Genomic DNA, 21,586 nt, shown 5'->3' with positions numbered 1-21,586 from the left:
TTTCTTTTATGCTTAATGGAGAGGAAGTCAGTTGAGAGCTAGGCACTTCGCTTGGAGGAAAAAATATTTTATTCGGAGAAAAAATTGAACGGCAGTGAATTCCCAGTGGTGGTTGCAGTATTGGCAGAAGCCAAGGAGCAGTTAGCCTGCCTGCTTCTCTGTGACGAAGATCTCCTCTGTGCACTAATTGAAAATGTGCTCATAATGAGTATGTTTACAACTTCTCTACACTGAAGGCTTGGGGGCAAACTTTGCCCTATGCGGTGGAATGGCATACAGTGAGGAACCTAAAGGACAATTGAAAAATTCATCAGCATTGAAAAGTTTTTTTAAAAATTGGATTTTTATTATTAAATAGTAGAGATGATGCCCCAAAGGATGGTGAAAAAACAAAGTTTTGAGATTTTTCATAAAGTGGTGTTAACAGATTAACTGGTGAAAGGGCTGATCTAAAGCAGAATGGTGCACCAGCTTCTAACCTTATGCAATGCTTTCTGCCTGGGGTTTACTATTATGCAATGAAAAATTACAAATTCAGCTGATAAGTACAGGAAGCAGAAACTGTTGCTTTGTGCAGACAATTGAAAAAATAACCCTGAACTACTTAAGTTAATTACTGGTAATTACACATTGTACCTAACCACAGCCACTAATTCAAGGTGAGGTTTACCTTAATGGACAAAAAGAAGGCGGATCTATCAAAATTAGTCATTTAAATACATGTGAATTCTTAAAGCAATAGTATACTTGGTATGTTAGCCTTTATTGCAAGAGGTTGGAGTATAAGAGTAAGGAAGTCTTACTACAGTTGTACAGGGCTTTGGTGAGGCCTCACCTGGAGTACTGCATACAGTTTTGGTCTCCTTATCTAAGGAAGGATATATTTGCCTTGGAGGTAGTAAAACAAAGGTTCACTAGATTAATTCCTGGGATGAGAGGGTTGTCCTACGAAGAGAGGTTGAGTAGAATGGGCCTATACTCTCTGGAGTTTAGAAGAATGAGAGGTGATCTCATTGAAACATATAGGATTATGAGGGGGCTTGACAGGGTAGATGCTGAGAGATTGTTTCCCCTGGCTAGAGAGTCTAAATCGAGGGGGCATAGTCGCAGGATATGGGTTTGGCCATTCAAGACTGAGATGAGGAGGAATTTCTTCACGCAGAGGGCTGTGAATCTTTGGAATTCTCTACCCCAGAGGACTGTGGATGCTGAGTCATTGAATATATAAGAGAAGAGCGTCCACGACGCCACACAACCCTGCCACGGTAACCTCTGCAAGACATGCCAGATCATCGACACAGATACCACCATCACACGAGAGGACACCACCCAACAGGTGCATGGTTCATACTCCTGTGACTCGGCCAACGTTGTCTACCTCATACGTTGCAGGAAAGGATGCCCCAGAGCATGGTACATTGGCGAGACCATGCAGACGCTGCGACAACGGATGAACGGACACCGCGCAACAATCGCCAAACAGGAGGGTTCCCTCCCAGTCGGGGAACACTTCAGCAGTCATGGACATTCATCCACCGACCTTCGGGTAAGCGTACTCCAAGGCGGCCTTCGAGACACACGACAACGCAAAATCGTCGAGCAGAAATTGATAGCCAAGTTCCGCACCCATGAGGACGGCCTCAACCGGGATCTTGGGTTCATGTCACGCTACACGTTACCCCACCAGCGAACAAATGTTATCTGTTTTTAATATAATGGGTCATTTGCTGGCTCTCTCTGCCTTCCGGATGTTTCTGCCTCTCTCTGTTTTTTTTCTCTGTTTTTTTTCCCTGTTTGTTTTTTTGTTGAATGTGTATTCGGGGGTTCTGCAGGTGACACCTCTCTGTCTGAACACGGTGATTGCCTTGGCAACGGGCAGTTGCAGGGGCAGTCTGTAAACACCATGTATTGTTCTATATGTATAAATGCGTAGGCTTCAAGGAGCTCCTGAAACATTTACCTGAGGAAGGAGGAAGTCTCCGAAAGCTTGTGAATTTAAAATAAAATTGCTGGACTATAACTTGGTGTTGTAAAATTGTTTACAATTGTCAACCCCAGTCCATCACCGGCATCTCTACATCATGACTACCATCGACACGACAAACTGCCGGCTCACAGTGGAAAGGATATCAAAGAAGATCGCGCATTTAGACACAGACATCAAGTTTTTACAGAGCTGCAAGAAAGCAGACAAGATCCCGAAAGGACTCCAGATCACGAACCCACTCAAGTCCACATACAACTCGGATTACGCTGAGAGACTCTGCCGCCGTACCTCTCGCACACTCCGCAACCATCTCATACACCAACTCTACAGCAGACGCCACAACCTCGAAACCAAGATAGAGTCCATACTCTCAACCTGTACTCAGGACACAGCAGACCAGCTACGTTATACCGCCAAACAGACGAGGCAACGGAACTACGCTGCCTGCATGAAAACCAAGAGCAGGAAGCTTGAGAAACTCGGCATCACCACCAGCAACGACCAAGCTTCCCCTGGTACCACGGTTGCAACCACAGGGAAGTCTATTGTCAATTTATCCGACCACACCCTTCAACCAGACGAAATCGAAGTTCTCAGCCGAGGGCTCAATTTCTGCCCCACTACCAAAATGGACCCCACTAGTCTCGCGGCGGACACAGAGGAATTCATCAGGAGAATGAGGCTCCGGGAATTCTACCACAAACCCCAAGATTTCAGCAGCGAACCCAATGAGACAATCGACGATCCGGAACAGCAGACAGAGGGATCCGCGGTCCAGCAACCGAAGAGGAAAGAGTCAAACTGGACTCCTCCGGAGGGTCGCTGCCCTCAGCTGGACATGTATGCTCAAGCTGTCAGGAAATGCGTCAATGCCAGATTCATCAGCCGCACTCAGAAGACAGTCCAGAATGTCACCCGAGCACAACGCAATGCCATCAACGCTCTCAAGACCAACCGCAACATCGTCATCAAACCAGCGGACAAAGGAGGAGCCATAGTCATACAGAACAGAACAGACTATTGCAAAGAAGCATACCGACAACTGGACAACCAGGAACACTACAGACGGTTACCCGCAGATTCGACCAAAGAACACACCCACCAGCTCAACAAACTGATCAAGACCTTCGATCCAGACCTTCAAAGCATCCTACGCACTCTCATCCCACGTAATCCCCGCGTGGGAGACTTCTACTGCCTCCCAAAGATACACAAAGCCAACACACCCGGACGTCCCATCGTATCAGGCAACGGAACCCTGTGTGAGAACCTCTCTGGATACATCGAGGGCATCCTGAAACCCATCGTACAGGGAACCCCCAGCTTCTGTCGCGACACTACAGACTTCCTACAAAAACTCAGTACCCACGGACCAGTTGAACCAGGAACACTTCTCACCACGATGGACGTCTCGGCACTATACACCAGTATCCCCCACGATGACGGCATCGCTGCGACAGCATCAATACTCAACACCAACAACAGCCAATCTCCGGAAGCCATCCTACAACTCATCCGCTTCATCCTGGATCACAATGTCTTCACCTTCGATAACCAGTTCTTTACCCAAACACACGGAACAGCCATGGGGACCAAATTCGCACCCCAATACGCCAACATTTTCATGCACAAGTTCGAGCAGGACTTCTTCACTGCACAAGACCTCCAACCAACACTATACACCAGATACATCGACGACATTTTCTTTCTATGGACCCACGGCAAGGAATCACTAAAGAGACTACACGATAACATCAACAAGTTCCATCCCACCATCAAGCTCACCATGGACTACTCCTCAGAATCAGTTTCTTTCTTGGACACACGAATCTCCATCAAAGACGGGCACCTCAGCACCTCACTCTACCGCAAGCCCACGGACAACCTCACGATGCTCCACTTTTCCAGCTTCCACCCTAACCACGTCAAAGAGGCCATCCCCTATGGACAGGCCCTGCGAATACACAGGGTCTGCTCAGACGAGGAGGAACGCGATGGACACCTACAGACGCTGAAAGACGCCCTCGTACGAACGGGATATGACGCTCGACTCATCGATCGACAGTTCCGACGGGCCACAGCAAAAAATCGCATAGACCTCCTCAGGAGACTAACACGGGACGCAACCAACAGAGTACCCTTTGTCGTCCAGTACTTCCCCGGAGCGGAGAAACTACGCCATGTTCTCCGCAGCCTTCAACATGTCATCAATGAGGACAAACACCTCGCTATGGCCATCCCCACACCTCCACTACTCGCCTTTAAACAGCCACCCAACCTCAAACAGACCATCGTTCGCAGCAAATTACCTAGCTTTCAAGAGAACAGCGTCCACGACGCCACACAACCCTGCCACGGTAACCTCTGCAAGACATGCCAGATCATCGACACAGATACCACCATCACACAAGAGGACACCACCCAACAGGTGCATGGTTCATACTCCTGTGACTCGGCCAACGTTGTCTACCTCATACGTTGCAGGAAAGGATGCCCCAGAGCATGGTACATTGGCGAGACCATGCAGACGCTGCGACAACGGATGAACGGACACCGCGCAACAATCGCCAAACAGGAGGGTTCCCTCCCAGTCGGGGAACACTTCAGCAGTCATGGACATTCATCCACCGACCTTCGGGTAAGCGTACTCCAAGGCGGCCTTCGAGACACACGACAACGCAAAATCGTCGAGCAGAAATTGATAGCCAAGTTCCGCACCCATGAGGACGGCCTCAACCGGGATCTTGGGTTCATGTCACGCTACACGTTACCCCACCAGCGAACAAATGTTATCTGTTTTTAATATAATGGGTCATTTGCTGGCTCTCTCTGCCTTCCGGATGTTTCTGCCTCTCTCTGTTTTTTTTCCCTGTTTGTTTTTTTGTTGAATGTGTATTCGGGGGTTCTGCAGGTGACACCTCTCTGTCTGAACACGGTGATTGCCTTGGCAACGGGCAGTTGCAGGGGCAGTCTGTAAACACCATGTATTGTTCTATATGTATAAATGCGTAGGCTTCAAGGAGCTCCTGAAACATTTACCTGAGGAAGGAGGAAGTCTCCGAAAGCTTGTGAATTTAAAATAAAATTGCTGGACTATAACTTGGTGTTGTAAAATTGTTTACAATTGTCAACCCCAGTCCATCACCGGCATCTCCACATCATGAATATATTCAAGGCTGAGATGGTTAGATTTTTGGACTCTAGGGGAGTCAAGGGATATGGGGATCGGGCAGGAAAGCAGAGTTGCAGTCAAAGATCAGCTATGATCTGATTGAATGGTGGAGCAGGCTTGAGGGGCCGTATGGCCTACTCCTGCTCCTATTTCTTATGTTCTTATGTAAGAAGACTGGGAGAAAAAGGGGGGCGAGGGGTAGGGGAGGGGGAAGAGAGAGAGGAAGGCAGGGGAGGTTAGAGAGACAGAAAGGAAGATGCGTTAGAAAGGAAGGAGGAAAGAAAGGTATTAACAAGTACAGAGAGCTAATTTAAACATTTTGGGAACTACTAAATCAGATTATTTTATATTAATTGCCACCAATGACATTGCACAAATAATCCATGAGCAAACACTAGCTTAAAAAAAATATTTTACACCAAGATCAAGAGTTACCATCACTATATGCATGGCCTCGATTCAAATCACACATTCTATTGCTATCCATATATCATGCAATGCTTTTAAACCAAGAACATTCCTTGCCATAAAGTACAATCTGAACAAAATTAAACATCTATGCAAATCATTTCTACTGTACATAATGGTACAAAATAGGCTAGATTTACTCAAATCTGATTGTTTGCACTGCTTATCACAGGATGCTTTACGCATGACATTAACTGCAGACTTATTGAGATTAACGTAGACATGCTGATTTAGGTACTCTACGAAAAACAGCAACTGAGCATTGTAAGTGATTGTTGGAAGGAGAGGACTGATATATCTGGCGCTGGCTCTGCCTCTGAAATTATTTTCTGGCATATACGCTGTGAAGTGTCATCAGTGATGCTGTATTCACCTCACAGTGCTGCTACAACTAACCACAGCCACGACTTCAGAGATAACGCTGTAAAGAAAATGAGAAAATGTTTCCAGAAATGCAAAAAAAACTGAAGAATTTGTTTCCCAAGTGACTTCTAAAGTAACAATAAAATAAATGTAGCTGGCTGTGTCAGTTGCCACATTTTCTGCAGCAAATAGGTTGAGGACTCTGTCTACCCTTACAGGCGAGCAATATTGTTTCCTGTCTGCTGGCCTGCTAGACCATCCCGAAGCCTCTGGAAAGGTCCAGTAGTCAGAAGTAAAATCTCAAATCGCAACTTTTAAATAACTATGCAGGTGAATATCTGTTTTATCTGTTGCAAATACTGCTATGGAATCTGTCCAAAAATGGATTAAACAGATTCAACAGTACCAGGGGGGCACAGCATATTACAGAATTGTTTGTACCAGAATATAAGTTAACAAGGCCATAAAAATACAAACAAAGCACTGGGGTTCATTTCTAGAGGAATAGAATTGAAAAGCAGGGAAGTTACGTTAAATTTGTATAGAAACTTGATTAAACCGCACTTGCAGTATTGTGTACAGTTCTGATCTCCATATTACAAAAAGGATATAGAAGCACTGGACAAGGTGCCCAAAAAAGATTAACAAGGATGATACCAGAACTGAGGGGTTACAAGAATCAAAAAAAGACTGCACCGGCTGGGGTTCTATTCTCTAGAAAAGAGAAGGCTGAGGGGTGACCTAAATTAGGTCTTTAAAATTATAAAGGGATTTGATAAGGTAGACGTAGAGAAGATTTTCCCACCTATGGGAGAGTCCAAAACTAGGGTCCATAAATATAAGATAGTCACTAATAAATTCAATAAAGAATTCAGAGTAACTTCTTTACCTAGAGAGTGGTTAGAATGTGGAACTTGCTACCACATGGAGTAGTTGAGGTAAATAGCATAGGTGTCTTTAAGGAGAAGCTAGGTAAGTGCATGAGGGAGAAAGGAATAGAAGGATATGCAGATAGGGTGAGATGAAGTAGGGTGGGAGGAGGCTTGTGTGGAGCATAAACGCCGGCAGAGACCAGTTGGGCCGAATGGCCTGTTTCTGTGCTGTAAATTCTATATAATATAAGCACAACACAAAGCATGTTGTAAACTTAACCAGTTTTGAATACAGCTACTTTAGAACACGGTTAACATACCAAGGCAAAAACATTTTCGTCCACCCAACAGCTCTTAATGTTACACACAGGTTTATTCAGATCAGCTTAAAATATGTTGTAAATTTGACACAAAGATAAATTTGCTTCTGTTGTGTAAACAGAACTTTAACCTCTACCTACCAGGCCATTATTTCTATTCAGACTGTGTCAAATTGACGTAAAAGTCATCTGAACTTGAAGCTAACTTTTTCAAAACATCTTTCTCTCTCATTGAAAGCACCGACCATGGTCAACAGCACAAAATAAATTAATTCTCAAAGCAGGCACATATATTTCTTATGAATAATATTGCACCATTTGTAATACGTAACTGATCTTCCTTGTGCATTTAATAGCAGCAATGATGTATAATTAAGAGAAAAAGTAGCTAAAGATAAAATCCTTGTAGAGGGTACAATGTTACATTTGTGAAATTTCTTCACTTAGATGTTTTTGCCTTTTGTTCAAGATGTTGTTCTGTGTTGCAGACTACTCTCATAGGGGAACCCAGCTCCTTATGTCCCAGAGGGAGTGTTTTCCCTTGCACAAATAAAGGTCAATTTGTAGCATACCCAAGTAACAAAACAGAACCCTCAAATTTGTTTCAGCTAACTGGTTTTATCCCATGCTTTCATGTAATCCTCCTTGACTTCAGAAGGCGGCAGAATAAGACTACACTAGACTTTAACTTAGGCTTTAACTGACGAACAAATGTATTAAATAATAAAAGAATAGTAACAGAAACACAATTTATATTTTTACAGCAGTTGCTAAGCTTAGCTCCTCTTCATGTGATAGAAAACAGCAAATGGTTTGCAACTATTGCGCTAAACTACTAGACTATGCAGCAAGTAATTTTTTTATAGTGGCTCTTTTTACAATATTACAGATGAAGACAGCCATTCCGCCCATGTTAGATTCATCTATTCAGAATAACCCAAAAGTTCCCCACCCCCAATGCAGCACCCAATTTGATTTCACCTCCATTACTGCATCCGGGAGTCTATTCCACGTGATGATCACTCTTTATGTGAAGATGAACTTCCTGGCCTCAATCTTAAATTTTCCTTCATTTAGTTTGAACCTGTAGCCCCTTGTCCTACACTTGCAATTGAATTTATAGTAATTTTCTGGATTTGTCTTCTCCATTGTGTTTACAATCTTCTAAACTTTTATAAGACCACCTCGCACCTTTCAAGGCTGAAAAGCTCAAATTTCTTCAATCATTCTTCATAACTAAGACTAAGGATCTGGCTTGTGGTTCTTTTCTGCACTGTTAACAATGTTTGAATGTCTGCCTTGTGTCCAGAAACTGACACAGTACTCAGGGTGTGGTATTCCCAGAGCACTGTATAGTTTGATCATTAATTTGTATAACTTATATTCTACTGTTTTGGCTACATAGACGAGCAGATTTAAATAACGGTTAAATTATATTTTTGTATGTTTTGTATTTTAAACTGGAATATGATTTCTGTGATTGAAGCTGGTTTTTAATGCCTTTAGTACCATTAAAGATGCCAATACCATACTAAATCTTAAACAAAAAAGCTTTTTTCTTGTCACACAGTCTAAAACACAACTCAAAAACAATCACCAACACAAGGAATCCACAGTACAGTCCTGGAAGCTGTTGTTTGAGAGAACTGGCTGAAAAGTGGACATGTTCTACTAATATGCACTAGATAAATGCAGGTTTTCATATTGTTGTAATATTGGGCCTTATGCACTAGAAAGCCACTAGAGACACACACAGGGAAAGTCTTTCTGGTGCTAAATTTGAGGAAAAAAATGTTTCTGAATTGGTATGCACACAGAACTGTGAGGAACTTGCTGACAAGTAGTACATTATTAGGAGTCACCACTTCACTGTAGTATCCATTCCCTACATTCTATAGACCTTTCTCATGTTGACATTTCAATGGCGGGCTATGTCCCTGACATACCCTAAGTACTTTCCCTTTTCATCGGGAATCACTGAAAGGCTCATTGGTAAAATGTTGTAAGATAACATGTATAATTAGAACATTCCAAATAGATGCAAGCTGTGAATGCAGAAACAATCAAGTTTCTGAACCTTGCTAATCCTATGAATTCTTCTGTTGCAGCAGTCAACTAAAGGTTAAAGATTTTTACCCACAACCCTGCTGCTTTCTGAAAACATGGTACAGATTTAATCTTTACAGGCTACAAATTATGTTTTCATCCCGTGTGAAAGTATCTTATCAGAGTAATCTCTTGGAGCGTATTTACACAATTCACTAAAAGTTCACTCATTACAGCTGCTGTTATGTATTATTAAAAGGTAACAGTGCATGCTGTTGCCAGAGTAACCAGTGCCTCTACTGCAAAAGCTGATCAGTCAATTGGACTTAATGCCAGTCAAGCACAATAGGTCTGACTGATAATTATGTTGATGTCAAGACCATTATGGTATATTGCATGGCATGCAATATTTTTTATTTCAATTGCTGTGCCTGCATGAACATGTACTAGGGGTGTGTTGCTTTCAAAAAAATCCTGTGTAATTCTACAAAACATCTGAGTCACAATTGCTTCATTTCTAATGCGCAGCTTTTTACAAAAAACAATTGAGTGTCCCGAAAGGTATGTTGCCTACCTGGTGCCAGGGTAAGGGATATCTCTAAATGAATGGAATGGAACCTGGAAAGGGAGGGTGAAGAACCAGTTGCCGTGGTCCATGTAGGGACCAAGACATAGGAATGAACACGAAGGAAGTCCTGCTAAGAGAGCATGAGGAGCTAGGAGCTAAATTAAAAAGCAGGACCGTGAGGGTAGTAATCTCAGGATTATTACCCAAGCCACGAGCTAATTCGTATAGGGACAAACAGATCAGGAAAGTAAATGCGTGGCTGAAAGATTGGTGTGAGAAAGAGGAATTCCATTTCATGGAACACTGGAACCAGAAATGGGTCAGGAAGAAGCTGTACCACTGAGATATCTGAACTGGGCTTGGACCAAGGTCCTAGCTAAAAGGATAAATAGGGCTGTAGAAAGGACAAAGCAATCAAGTAGCTGGGGGTGGGGGGGCGGGGGGGGGGGGGGGAAAGACACCGGTTCAGCTAGAAATAATGGTCCAACTGATAACAACCAAAAGATGAGAAAAAGCAATGAAAGCAAAAGTCAGAGTGCAAAAAGGAATATAAATAATTCAAGTTCAGATAATAGCACAGAAATTATTAATACACCCTGATATAAATAAAACAGGAATGTGCAAAATATGAAAAAATGTGATGTTACAAACTGTGAGGAAAACACCATCAGTGCATATGGGCAGGGCGGGGACTGTTAACCAAACGAGTTCTCTACACAAATGCATGTAGTGTAAAGAATAAAACAAGAGAAATAGAAACACAAATTGAGCTCAAAGCACATAGCATAGTAGCCAGTAGACTTGGCTACAAACTGTGCATGACTTTAGAAAGGACTGGGAACTAGGGAAAGGAGGAGTAGCAATATTGCTAAAAGACAATATTACAGCAATTGAAAGAAAGGATATCAGTAAGGGAGATCAGACAGTGGAAACACTCTGGGTGGAATTAAGAAAAGCAAGGGATGCAAGATTCTGGTGGGAGTTATCTACAGACCTCTTGACAGCAGTGACGGACTAGTGGGATGCATAAATATAGTGAGCAGAGATGCATGTAGAATCAGAAAAGTAGTTATAATGGGCGATTTTAATTTTCACATAGACTAGGAGATGCAAAACAGCTCAAATCGTAAAGCCAATTAATTTCTAGGGTGTATCCAGGATGTTTTCTGAAACAATATGTTTTAGAACAGGCCATACTAGATTTAGTAATGAGTAATGAGCAAGAATTAATTAAGAATTTGACAGTAAGGGAACATCTTGCAAACAGTGACCATAACATGATAAAGTTTGAGGGCAGTAGAAATCTGGAACACTCTCCCCAAAAAGGATGCAGATGCTAGGACAATTGGAGCTTTCTATATTGTTAGGGAAGGGGTATTAGGTGATTATGGAGCAAAGGCAGATAAATGGAGTTGAGGTGCAAAGATCACCCATGATCTAACTGAATGGCGGAGCAGGCTCGAGGGGCTGAATGGCCTACTTCTGTTCGTAATGTTCCTACCTCCTCTGGACAGCAAAAAAACAGGTTGCAAATGATATAGCTGCAACATGCATAACCAATATTTTTTTTAAAACTACCCCAAACAAGAGAGTGTTAACTGAACATGTAATCACGATGCACACTCACCTTTGGAGGCAGGGACATTGATAGGGTGTAATCAGCTGACTAACGATTTTAACTTAAAGACTGCAAATTTAAACTTCATAAATAACCATACTTCATTATTTTCCTTGCAACACAATGTGCTTCAACTTGGATGTTAGCAAAAGGAACAATCTGCCTACACAAAGAGAACTGGTACACAATATGGAATCCAGAGGTGACAATAGCAGAATTAATTAATTTTAGTTAACCTACTGTGGAATGGAATTTTTCATCCTTTGGAAGACAAATAAAATATTGCTGTTATACCACAGGAGAAAACCACCACCGGAGGACAAAGTAAAATTGAGATATTCACTCTTTGTGCAGTCTCCCCCTCTATAGTATTAAGGACCTGATTTGAACCAAGTCTTCAATCTTTTATGTGGAAGTGGCAGTTATTGCAGATAATAAGCACACTGAAACATAACAAAGTGAAACAGAAAAGCTCCAAGTTACATCAACAACAAAATCAAAAAGTATACTGAGGCGAAATTTTATATACAAAGGTTGAACTTCTTTCACCAAAAGAGAATGGCCAAACCTACAGCTGGTAATCTAATATGTTCATTCATTGAGCCTCCATGTGCAAATAGGAAAGTGCCAAAGTACTACAAAAACTGGCAAAGGGGTTCTGAGGATCACAATCATCTTTAGGCCAGCTTTGGGCATAGCAGCGCCCTAGAGCAGGCTTGCCCTAAGCTTTCAAATCAAAACAGTCATGCTTTGTTCTGTTCCCTTCCAAGGTGTTGGGTTAACACATCTATAGAATTCAGTGTCAGATATGCATGACGTTGAGGCAAAGTTTGGTGACCAAGTCTCACTCTTTTTGTTGACACAACAGATCAACTTTGCATTGTTGATCTGCACTTTCATAGCTTTACAGCATACTTGTTTTTGAAAAAAAACTTTAGGGCTTGAAATAACCAAATAGAATGCATTGCCCAATGTAATCAATCTATTCAATACATTTTGTGCTGCAGAATTGGATACGATAAACATTTCTTACTTTTACCTTGAAGAATGTAGAAGTATTTAAACTCCCCACCCCTCACAAAAAGTCACAACTTAAATTTTGTTTTAGTTTTTAAAACTTTATGGTACTGTTTCCTCCAGTCTGGAAAAAAAAGCAGATTCCCTCTCTGTCCACAAGGGGGCACCAACAGTCATTCTGCACTAACACAAAGGGTGAGCACCTCAGCAGAACTGTCCGGTAATATAGCTAATTTCCACCAGGTCAAGCTTGAACTGCAGATCACACATGTATTTGAAACGTTATTTTCCCTTGTGTACAATTTCAGGCATCCCGCATCACCTGATCAGTGCAGATCATCTGATACTTTGGTCAACTGCGTATGGAGGCATTTTCTAACAGGATTATGGGTCCAGCAGCACACAAGCAGCAGCATTTAAGAATGACTATAGTACCAGTTGGGTCATACTAGTATTGAAGAAACTTCATTTATTTTTGGTTGTTACAATTTTATTTAAAAATAACTTTAAACTTATATTTTTTCAACAAAGCAAATTCAGAAAAGTTAAAGCATATACAACGAAACCAAAGGAAAAAACAAACAATAAATCCCCAATAGTGGCCAGATCCACAGATCAATCAAAGAGAGTTACAAACATCCATTACTCAAAGTGAAACATAGATGTAAACACAAGGCACTTTTATGTTAAGAGTGCTGCAAACAAAAGGCACATGGCTCTTTCACCACTGACAGCACAATAGTATAAAATTACCCCAGGAGTCTCAAATGCACGAAAGACTCACATGTTTTGTCAATCTCATAAGCTGCAATTGGTTACTACTTAACTTGCAATGGTGAGGTTTGTTCAGGAGCAGTGACAAACAGGCAATGCAGTACACATAGATCATGGATCTCCATTTGAGTAGCAATCTCCCTGGGCTGCATATTAACATTCAAGAGTTGTTCTTAGACGCTATAGCATGCAAACCAAAGCAGGCTAAGTTTGAACACATCTGACTAAAGTGTGTGTGTGTGTGTGTGTGTGTGTGTGTGTGTGTCAGGAGTACAGTGCCAGCATAAACTGGGGTATGGTTAGGAGGGGCAGTATGAATGCTGGGAAGGGGGGAGAAGAGTGTCACAGCGTTAATTGAGGGGAAGGGGAGAAGAGTGATAGCTTGAACTGAGGTGGGGAGAAGAACGAACCTGCATTTATAAAGCACCTTTCACATCCTCAAGACATACGAAATTAACGAGCAGGAAAAGGATCAGCTAGTCTATCAAGCCTACCCCACAGAACGTCCCAAAGCACCTCCCAACCAATAAATTACTCTTGAACAGTCAATAGGCAAAAGTTGAAGACAATTTGCACATAGCAAGCTCCGATAAACAGCAAATTAGATAAACGTCCAGATAATCTGTTTTAAGTGGTATTGGTTGAGGCATGAATGTTGGCCAGGATACTGACAGAACTCCCCTGCTCTTCAAATAGTGCCATGGACTCTTACGGCCACCTGAACAGGCAGATCAAGACTTGGTTAAATGTCTCATCTTAAAGATGACATCTTCATCTGGGCTGAAGTTTCAGCCTAGATTATGCAATCAAGTCCTAGAATGGATTTTGACCACGACCTTGTGGCTCAGAGCTGAGTGTGCTATCACCAAGCTAAGCCGACACTCGGAAGAGGAGTGACAGTGTGAATTGCTGTTCCGGGGGGGGGGGGGGGAGAAGGAAGGAAATAAGCAAGTGTGAGGTCAACAACTTTGGACCTAGAAGGATGGATCAGAGTACTTTCTAAATGGTGAAAAGCTCGAAACAGTGGAGATCTAAAGAGAATTAGGGGTCCATGTACATAGATCATTAAAATGTCATGAACAGGTACAGAAAATAATCAAAAAGGCTAATGGAATGCTGGCCTTTATATCTAGAGGACTAGAATACAAGGGGGTAGAAGTTATGCTACAGCTATACAAAGACCTGGTTAGACCACACCTGGAGTACTGTGTTCAGTTCTGGGCATTGCATCTTAGGAAGGATATATTGGCCTTCGAGGGAATGCAGCGTAGATTTACTAGAATGATACCTGGACTCCAAAGGTTAAATTACAAAGAGCAATTACACAAACTAGGGTTCTATTCCCTGGAATTTAGAAGATTAAGGGGTGATTTGATCGAAGTTTACAAGATATTATGGGGAACTGATAGGATAGATAGAGAGAAACTATTTCTGCTGTTTGGGGAGTCTAGGACTAGCGGACATAACCTAAAAATTAGAGCCAGGACATTCAGGAGTGAAGTTAGGTAACACTTCTATACACAAAAGGTGGTAGAAGTTTGGAACTCCCTTCCGCAAACGGCAGTTGATGGAAGCTCAATTGTTAATTTTAAATCGGAGATTGATAATATCTTTGGTTAACAAAAATCTTAAGGGATATGAGGCTACGGCAGGTATATGGAGTTAGGTCACAGGTCAGCCATGATCTCACTGAATGGTGGAACAGGCTCGAGGGGCTAAATGGCCTACTCCTGTTCCTTTGTTCTTATGTTCCTAGAGGAGGAGAAAAAAGTGTTAGCATGAACTGAGAGGAATTGTGAGAACAATGAGTGTATGAATGGATGGGATGGAGACTGAGTGCCATCATGAACTGTACAGAGTGGGATGGGAAAGACAACAGCTACCTCTGTCTCACTGTGTCACTGTATAAACAATTACTCAGATTTAGCATGAGAGTGCCAATACATATCCACAATAGCCTGCAATTTCTCCCCAAGAAATGGAGGAAAACCCCACAATTTATGCTACAATCTTATGCTGTGCAAGTTATGAAACTTTGGCTATACCTGCAGCTTAAGTTATGACAAACTGTGCCCTCCTGCATTTTCAGTGTAAATGCAGGTTATAAACCCATACTCAGGACAGTGTACAGGAATTGGTGTTGGGACTCCTACAGCATCTAATTAATGTTAACAACTTGAACTCTGAAGCTCAATGCAAACTAGTAAAATTTGAGAGATGGTGGCCAGAGACCTAAATAAAACTTCTAAGTAGACACAATATTGGAAGATGAAATTTAGTATGGCATAATTACTACATGAATGGTGGTTAAATGGGAGGGGGTGAAATTGAAAAGACCTAGGGCCAGTAGTAGACTCTGCATTTAACATGCCAAGTCACTGTGCAGCAACAATCAATAAAGCAAGTAGAATGTTGAACTACATAGCCAAAGAAGTAGAGTCAGAGAAGCTGTGCTTAAACTGAACAGTGCTCTGGTCAAACCACACCCTCAGTACTACTTCAGTTCTGGTCACAGAGACACAAGATAGATATTCAAGCAGGAGAGTCATGAGAATGTTCCCTAGTATCTGAAGACTGAGTTATGTGGAAAGGCAGGAGAAACAAAGAATAACTTTGAAATGAGATGTCTGAGAGGGGACCTCATAAAGCGATACAAAATAGCAAATGGCATAGAAAAGATAAATACAGAACATTACTTCAAACTAAATCATGACAGCAGGTGAAGGGGGCACAAGTTCAAATCTTCACAAAGAATGATCAATGGCTGGAATAGACTTCTGGGTAGGACAGTGGACCTAAATTCATTTAACAGGTGGATGCTACAATTGGGGATTGTATTTCTTTATGAATAAGGTGGGTTATGTGGCTGCCTTCATTTGTATCTATCTTGTGACTTCCTCATCTTATTCAGTCACTTCAAAAAGGCAAATAACTGCAGGTAAAACTCAAAGGACAAAACTAATGCATGTTCATGAAGAATAAATTATACTTTTTTTAATACAAGTACAGTTGTTATTCACTTCAGCAATGTGTGATCTTAAATTCTAAATCCCTGAATTAAATGGAATGCTTTGTTTATACAAGCAGAAGTCAGAGTTGACCAAATGTCTGCTAAGGACAATCACCAACATGCAACATAAAAGGAAAATGCTTGCATTCCAAATCAGTCCCAGAATGAAGTTAACAAAAAGGATGTTACTGTTTGAAATAAAAAGAAGAAGAAAAAAAGAAACTACAAATGCTGAAAATACACAGAACATCAGTTAACATTTCAGGTGTACCCCACAAAGCTTTTCACCTGGAAAGTTCACCTATTTACATTTGCTTTGTAAATGCAGACTAATTTGTTGTGTATTTCTGCTCTTGTTTAATATTGTTAAGCATTGTTTTTAATTGGAGTAAACATGCAAAAACTCAAATCAAACATCATTCTAATCCACATGCATGAGAAGTATACTCCATATTTTTAAACTGGATAGGCCACAAAGCATGCTGCCCTGTATACCTAAACCTCTCACTATGAAAACATCATCAATACAATAGACAACTACATATATACAAATGCAATAGGTCCCCAGCTTGGTCTGCAAGCTAACTCCATACATGTTCATGTAGACTCCATGCAATGAGTCCAAATTCTTGATATGGGCTCATACATTCAAATCAATGAACGCATCACTAGAAAGTACAATTCTCAGAGATGAACTAAATAATAGAGGTTAGCTCCATACAGTCAATAAGGTCAAAGTAGCTTTAGATATCTTGGTAATCTGTGCAATCTGAACAGGCTGAACAGCTTACAATGTGAATGGACACTCCTGCTGTAAGATCCCTTGTAGCACCAAACATAGGACTTTTTTAATAGGTGAGAGACTAAGAAATGTTGGTAGTCAGAGGGATTTGCTGTCCTTGTACACGAATCACAGAAAGTTAACATGCAGGTACAGCAAGCAATTAGGAAGGTAAATGGTATGTTAGCCTTTATTGGAAGGGAGTTGGAAAATCAGAGTAAGGAGGTCTTAATGCAATTATATAGGGCTCTAGTGAGACCACACCTGGAGTTGGAGTACAAGAGTGAGGAAATCTTGCTGCAGTTGTACAGGGCTTTGGTGAGACCACACCTGGAGTACTGTGTACAGTTTTGGTCTCCTTACCTAAGGAAGGATGTACTTGCCTTAGAGGGGATGCAATGAAGGTTCACTAAATTGATTCCTGGGATGAGAGGGTTGTCCTATGAGGAGAGACTGAGTAAAATGGGCCTATACTCTCTTAGAAGAATGAGAGGTAATCTCATTGAAACATATAAAATTCTTAGAGGGCTTGACAGGGTAGATGCTGAGAGGCTGTTTCTCCTGGCTGGAGTGTCTAGAACTAGGGCCATAGTCGCAAGATAAGGGGTCAGCCATTTAGGACCAAAATGAGGAAAAATTTCTTCAGAGGGTTGTGAAATTTTGGAATTCTCTACCCCAGAGAGCTAGGGATGATCGGTCGTTGAGTACATGAGCAAGACTGAGATCGATGGATATTTGGACACTAAGGGAATCAACGGATATGGGGATAGGGCGGGAAAGTGAAGTTGAAGTAGAAGTTCAGCCATGATCTTGTTGAATGGCAGAGCAGGCTCGAGGGGCCATATGGCCTATTCCTGTTCCTATTTCTTATGTTCTTAAAACGGAGCAGGAAGAATCCTCCTTTTTCTGTCTCTTCTGTTGCTTTCATGGTTTTAATTTCTGTCCTTAATAAGCTTGTCTCCTTTGAATTCTGTATAACATCCCATTATTATACCAAGTTCAATCTTTTCTTTTTAACTAACCACTCACATCATTAATTGTGTGGCCCCTGTGTCAGGTTAACAACTACACTTCAGTGATATACTGAATCTATTGGTACCATAATGAGATTTGATGTTGCATCAATAAATTAAACACTGCAACACAAGAAAAAAAAAGTTCTTACCTGCTAGCACTGTTAGTTTGGCACTTGTTGTTATCTCTCCAATACTATTTGTTGCTGTGCATTCATAAATTGCTTCATCTCGTGGTGCCCTTAGCGGTTGAATTCGAAGCACTGATCCAGTGCCATCATCAAATTCTATAACCTAAAAATCAATTAAACAACATCTAATTAAATGCAGAACTGATGGAAGGGGTGATGGGTGACCTCTCTATTTGGAGCCTGAGCAAAGATTTTCCTTCAATATTATGCCCGAGAGCAGCTAAGGCAGCAGAGCAGAGGAGAGGAGAAGGAGCGGCCCACAAAAAGGCGGGAGTCGGAGGCCCAAGAGCAGCTGAGGTGGCAGAGGAGAGAAGGAATGGCCCATAAAAAGGCAGGAGTCGGAGGCCCGAGATCAGCTGAGGCAGCAGAGGAGAGAAGGAATGGCCCATAAATAGGCGGGAGGCGGAGGCCTGAGATCAGCTGAGGCGGCAGAGCAGGAGAGGGAGCGGTCCGTAAAAAGGCAGGAGTTGGAGGCCTGAGATTAGCTGAGGCGGCAGAGCAGAGGAGAGGGAGTCGGAGCGCAAATGTCAGGGAGAAAGTAAAAAACAAAAAGTGACGACAGCACACGGGAAGGAGCTGATTGGTGAATAGCTGATGCGTGCTTCTTTTAAGACTTTTTTTTAATATAATAAATCGAGGAATGGCAGGGTACCTCACTCCCGTGGAATGCGCATCTCGTGCCATGTAATTGATGGTGATTAAAGTTATTTCCGGGTTTCGTGCCCGGCAGCTCTTGATTGACAGGCTGACTGCCAACAGGAGCTGCAATGCCGGAGGGTAGGGGGGACAGACAGAAAGAGAAAGAGAGAGCACGAGATGTCATCCGGCACTGGAACAAAGAGTGAAGGGCGCTGAAGATTGGGGTGGAGAGGGGGACAGCGGGGGGGTGGGGGCAGGTGGGAGCTGAGAGGGGGACCGGGGGGACGGCGGAAGAGGGTGGAAAGGTAGGTTTATTTTGTTTTTTTAATTCTGTGTAATGGTTTTTTTATTTAATTTATTTTGTTTATTTTTGCCTGATTTGGCCCTTCACCAGGCGTGAATCGGACGCCATGGGAAAGCCACCCTGATAAGTTTAAAATTGTTTTAACTATATACGTCAGAAATAAATTGCTGGTGGGACTTCCGCATTCGTGAGGCACGCACGCATACAGACGCGTCCGCAAGCAACCCGAAAGACGGGGGCTTGCGGTCGACTCCCTCACCCGCTCGGGATTTCCCTAATTTTCGCAGCCCCCCTGCCCCCACAATTTCCTTTGAAAATCAAGGCCGTAGTGTCCAGTTCTGGGCACCGTACTTTAGGAAAGATATGAAGGCCTTAGAGGGTGCAGAAAAGATTTACTAGAATGATTCCAGAGTGAGGGACTTTAGTTACATGGATCAACTGGAGATGCTGGGGTTGTTCTCCTTGGAACAGAGAAGGCTGAGAGGAGATTTGATAGAGGCATTCAAAATCAAGAAGGGAATAGACAGAGTAGATACAGAGAAAACGTTCCTATTGGCGGAAAGGTCAAAAACCAGAGGACACAGGTTTAAGGTGATTGGCAAAAGAACCAAAGGTAATATGAGGGGAAACTTTTTCACACAGCGAGTGGTTAGGATCTGGAATGCACTGCCCGAGGGGTGGTGGAGACACATTCTATCATGGCTTTCAAAGGGGAACTGGATACGTACTTGAAAGGAAAAAATTTGCAGGGCTACAGGGATAGGGCGGGGGAGTGGGACTAGCTGGATTGCTCTTGCATAAAGCCGGCACAAACTCGATGGGCTGTAACTTTTCTATTATTCTATTAAATTATTCACAACTTTAGCCAAGCATCAACACGGGCTGGTGGCTTTGTATAGCGATATGTTCAGCAAACACTTTGAAACATTGCTCGTTAGGCTACATGTGCAATCAGCAATAAAAATTGGTTTAGACCATTTCTGGATTATTGGCCCTTTAATGGATTCGTGGGTAATGGAACTGCCTCAGCCACAGCTTCAACATTCTGAAGTTCACTCTTGCTTGCTAGCCGGTGATATCTGCTGTAAAGTACTTGTATGTGGACATTGTGGGTGAGAACAGGATCAAGCTTGGCTGTGATGACTTCCATAATTGAACAGAAGGAATCAGAACAACAAAAGCAGCAGTTGAAAGACAAATAATTTTCAAATGGATTATTCCACTTGGGAGTCATGGATTTGTGAATCTGACTAATCTCTGACGAACCTAGTATAATAACATAAGAAATAGGAGCAGGAGAAGGCCATACTGCCCCTCGAACCTGCTCCGCCATTCAATCGGATCATGGCTGATCTTTGACCTCAACTCTGGTTTCCCGCCCAATCCCCATATCCCTTAATTCCCCTCGAGTCCAAAAATCAATCCATCTCAGGCTTGAATATATTCAATGACTCATCATCCACAGCCCTCTAGGGTAGAGAATTCCAAAGATTCACAACTCTCTGTGTGAAGTAATTACACCTCATCTCAGTCTTGAATGACCTACCCCTTATCCTGCAACTATGCCCCCTCGATTTAGACTCTCTAGCCAGGGAAAACAATCTCTCAGCATCTACCCTGTCAAGCCCCCTTATACTCTCATATGTTTCAATGAGATCACCTCTCATTCTTCTAAACTCCAGAAAGTATAGGTCCATTCTCCTCAACCTCTCTTCATAGGACAACCCTCTCATCCCAGGAATTAATCTTGTGAACCTTCGTTGCACTGCCTCCAAGGCAATTATATCCTTCCTTAGATAAGGAGACCAAAACTGTACGTAGTACTCCAGGTGAGGTCTCACTAAAGCCCTGTACAACTGTGGTAAGACTTCCCTACTCTTGTACTCCAACCCCCTTGCAATAAAGGCCAACATGCCATTAGCTTTTCTAATTTCCTGCTGTACCTGCATACTAACTTTTTGTGTTTCTTGTACGAGGACACCCAAGTCTCTCTGAACGCCAACCTTTAATAGTTCTGTTTTTCTATTCTTCCTACCAAAGTGAATAACCTCACATTTCCCCTCATTATACTCCATCTGCCACCTTCTTGCCCACTCACTTAACCAGTCTATATCCCTTAGCAGACTCTTTGTGCCCTCCTCACAGCTTACTTTCCCACCTAGCTTTGTATCATTAGCAAGCTTGGATACATTACATTCAGTCCCTTCATATCTAAGTCATTAATATAGATTGTAAATAGCTGAGGCCCAAGCATCGATCCTTGCAGCACCCCACTAGTTACAGCCTGCCAACCAGTTCCTCTGGTCTAGTGCAAATGACTGACAAGTCTGATGTTCTCCAACAGGCCAATGAGGGCTGGAGCTGCCATCTAACCTAACAGGTTTTAGTAAGGACCCATCTGCATGGAGATTGTTTAAGCTTGTCTTGTTTCACTTGTCTGAAA

At 42.4% G+C, this 21,586-nt stretch overlaps 1 protein-coding gene across 8 annotated transcripts in view; it reads right to left on the bottom strand.

Annotated features, from left to right (window-relative positions):
• Positions 1–21,586, bottom strand: part of LOC137325201 (receptor-type tyrosine-protein phosphatase F-like) — a 521,369-nt gene that overhangs the window by 307,619 nt on the left and 192,164 nt on the right. For all 8 annotated transcript variants that reach the window (XM_067990027.1, XM_067990026.1, XM_067990031.1 and 5 more), the window contains one exon: positions 18,162–18,303. In XM_067990027.1, the coding sequence (XP_067846128.1) occupies positions 18,162–18,303 (142 nt within the window). The remainder of the gene's footprint in view (positions 1–18,161; positions 18,304–21,586) is intronic.

This window comes from Heptranchias perlo, chromosome 9 (genome assembly GCF_035084215.1).
Source record: "Heptranchias perlo isolate sHepPer1 chromosome 9, sHepPer1.hap1, whole genome shotgun sequence".
Taxonomy (NCBI): Eukaryota; Metazoa; Chordata; class Chondrichthyes; order Hexanchiformes; family Hexanchidae; genus Heptranchias; species Heptranchias perlo.
This window is presented reverse-complemented; position numbering and strand designations above follow the sequence as displayed.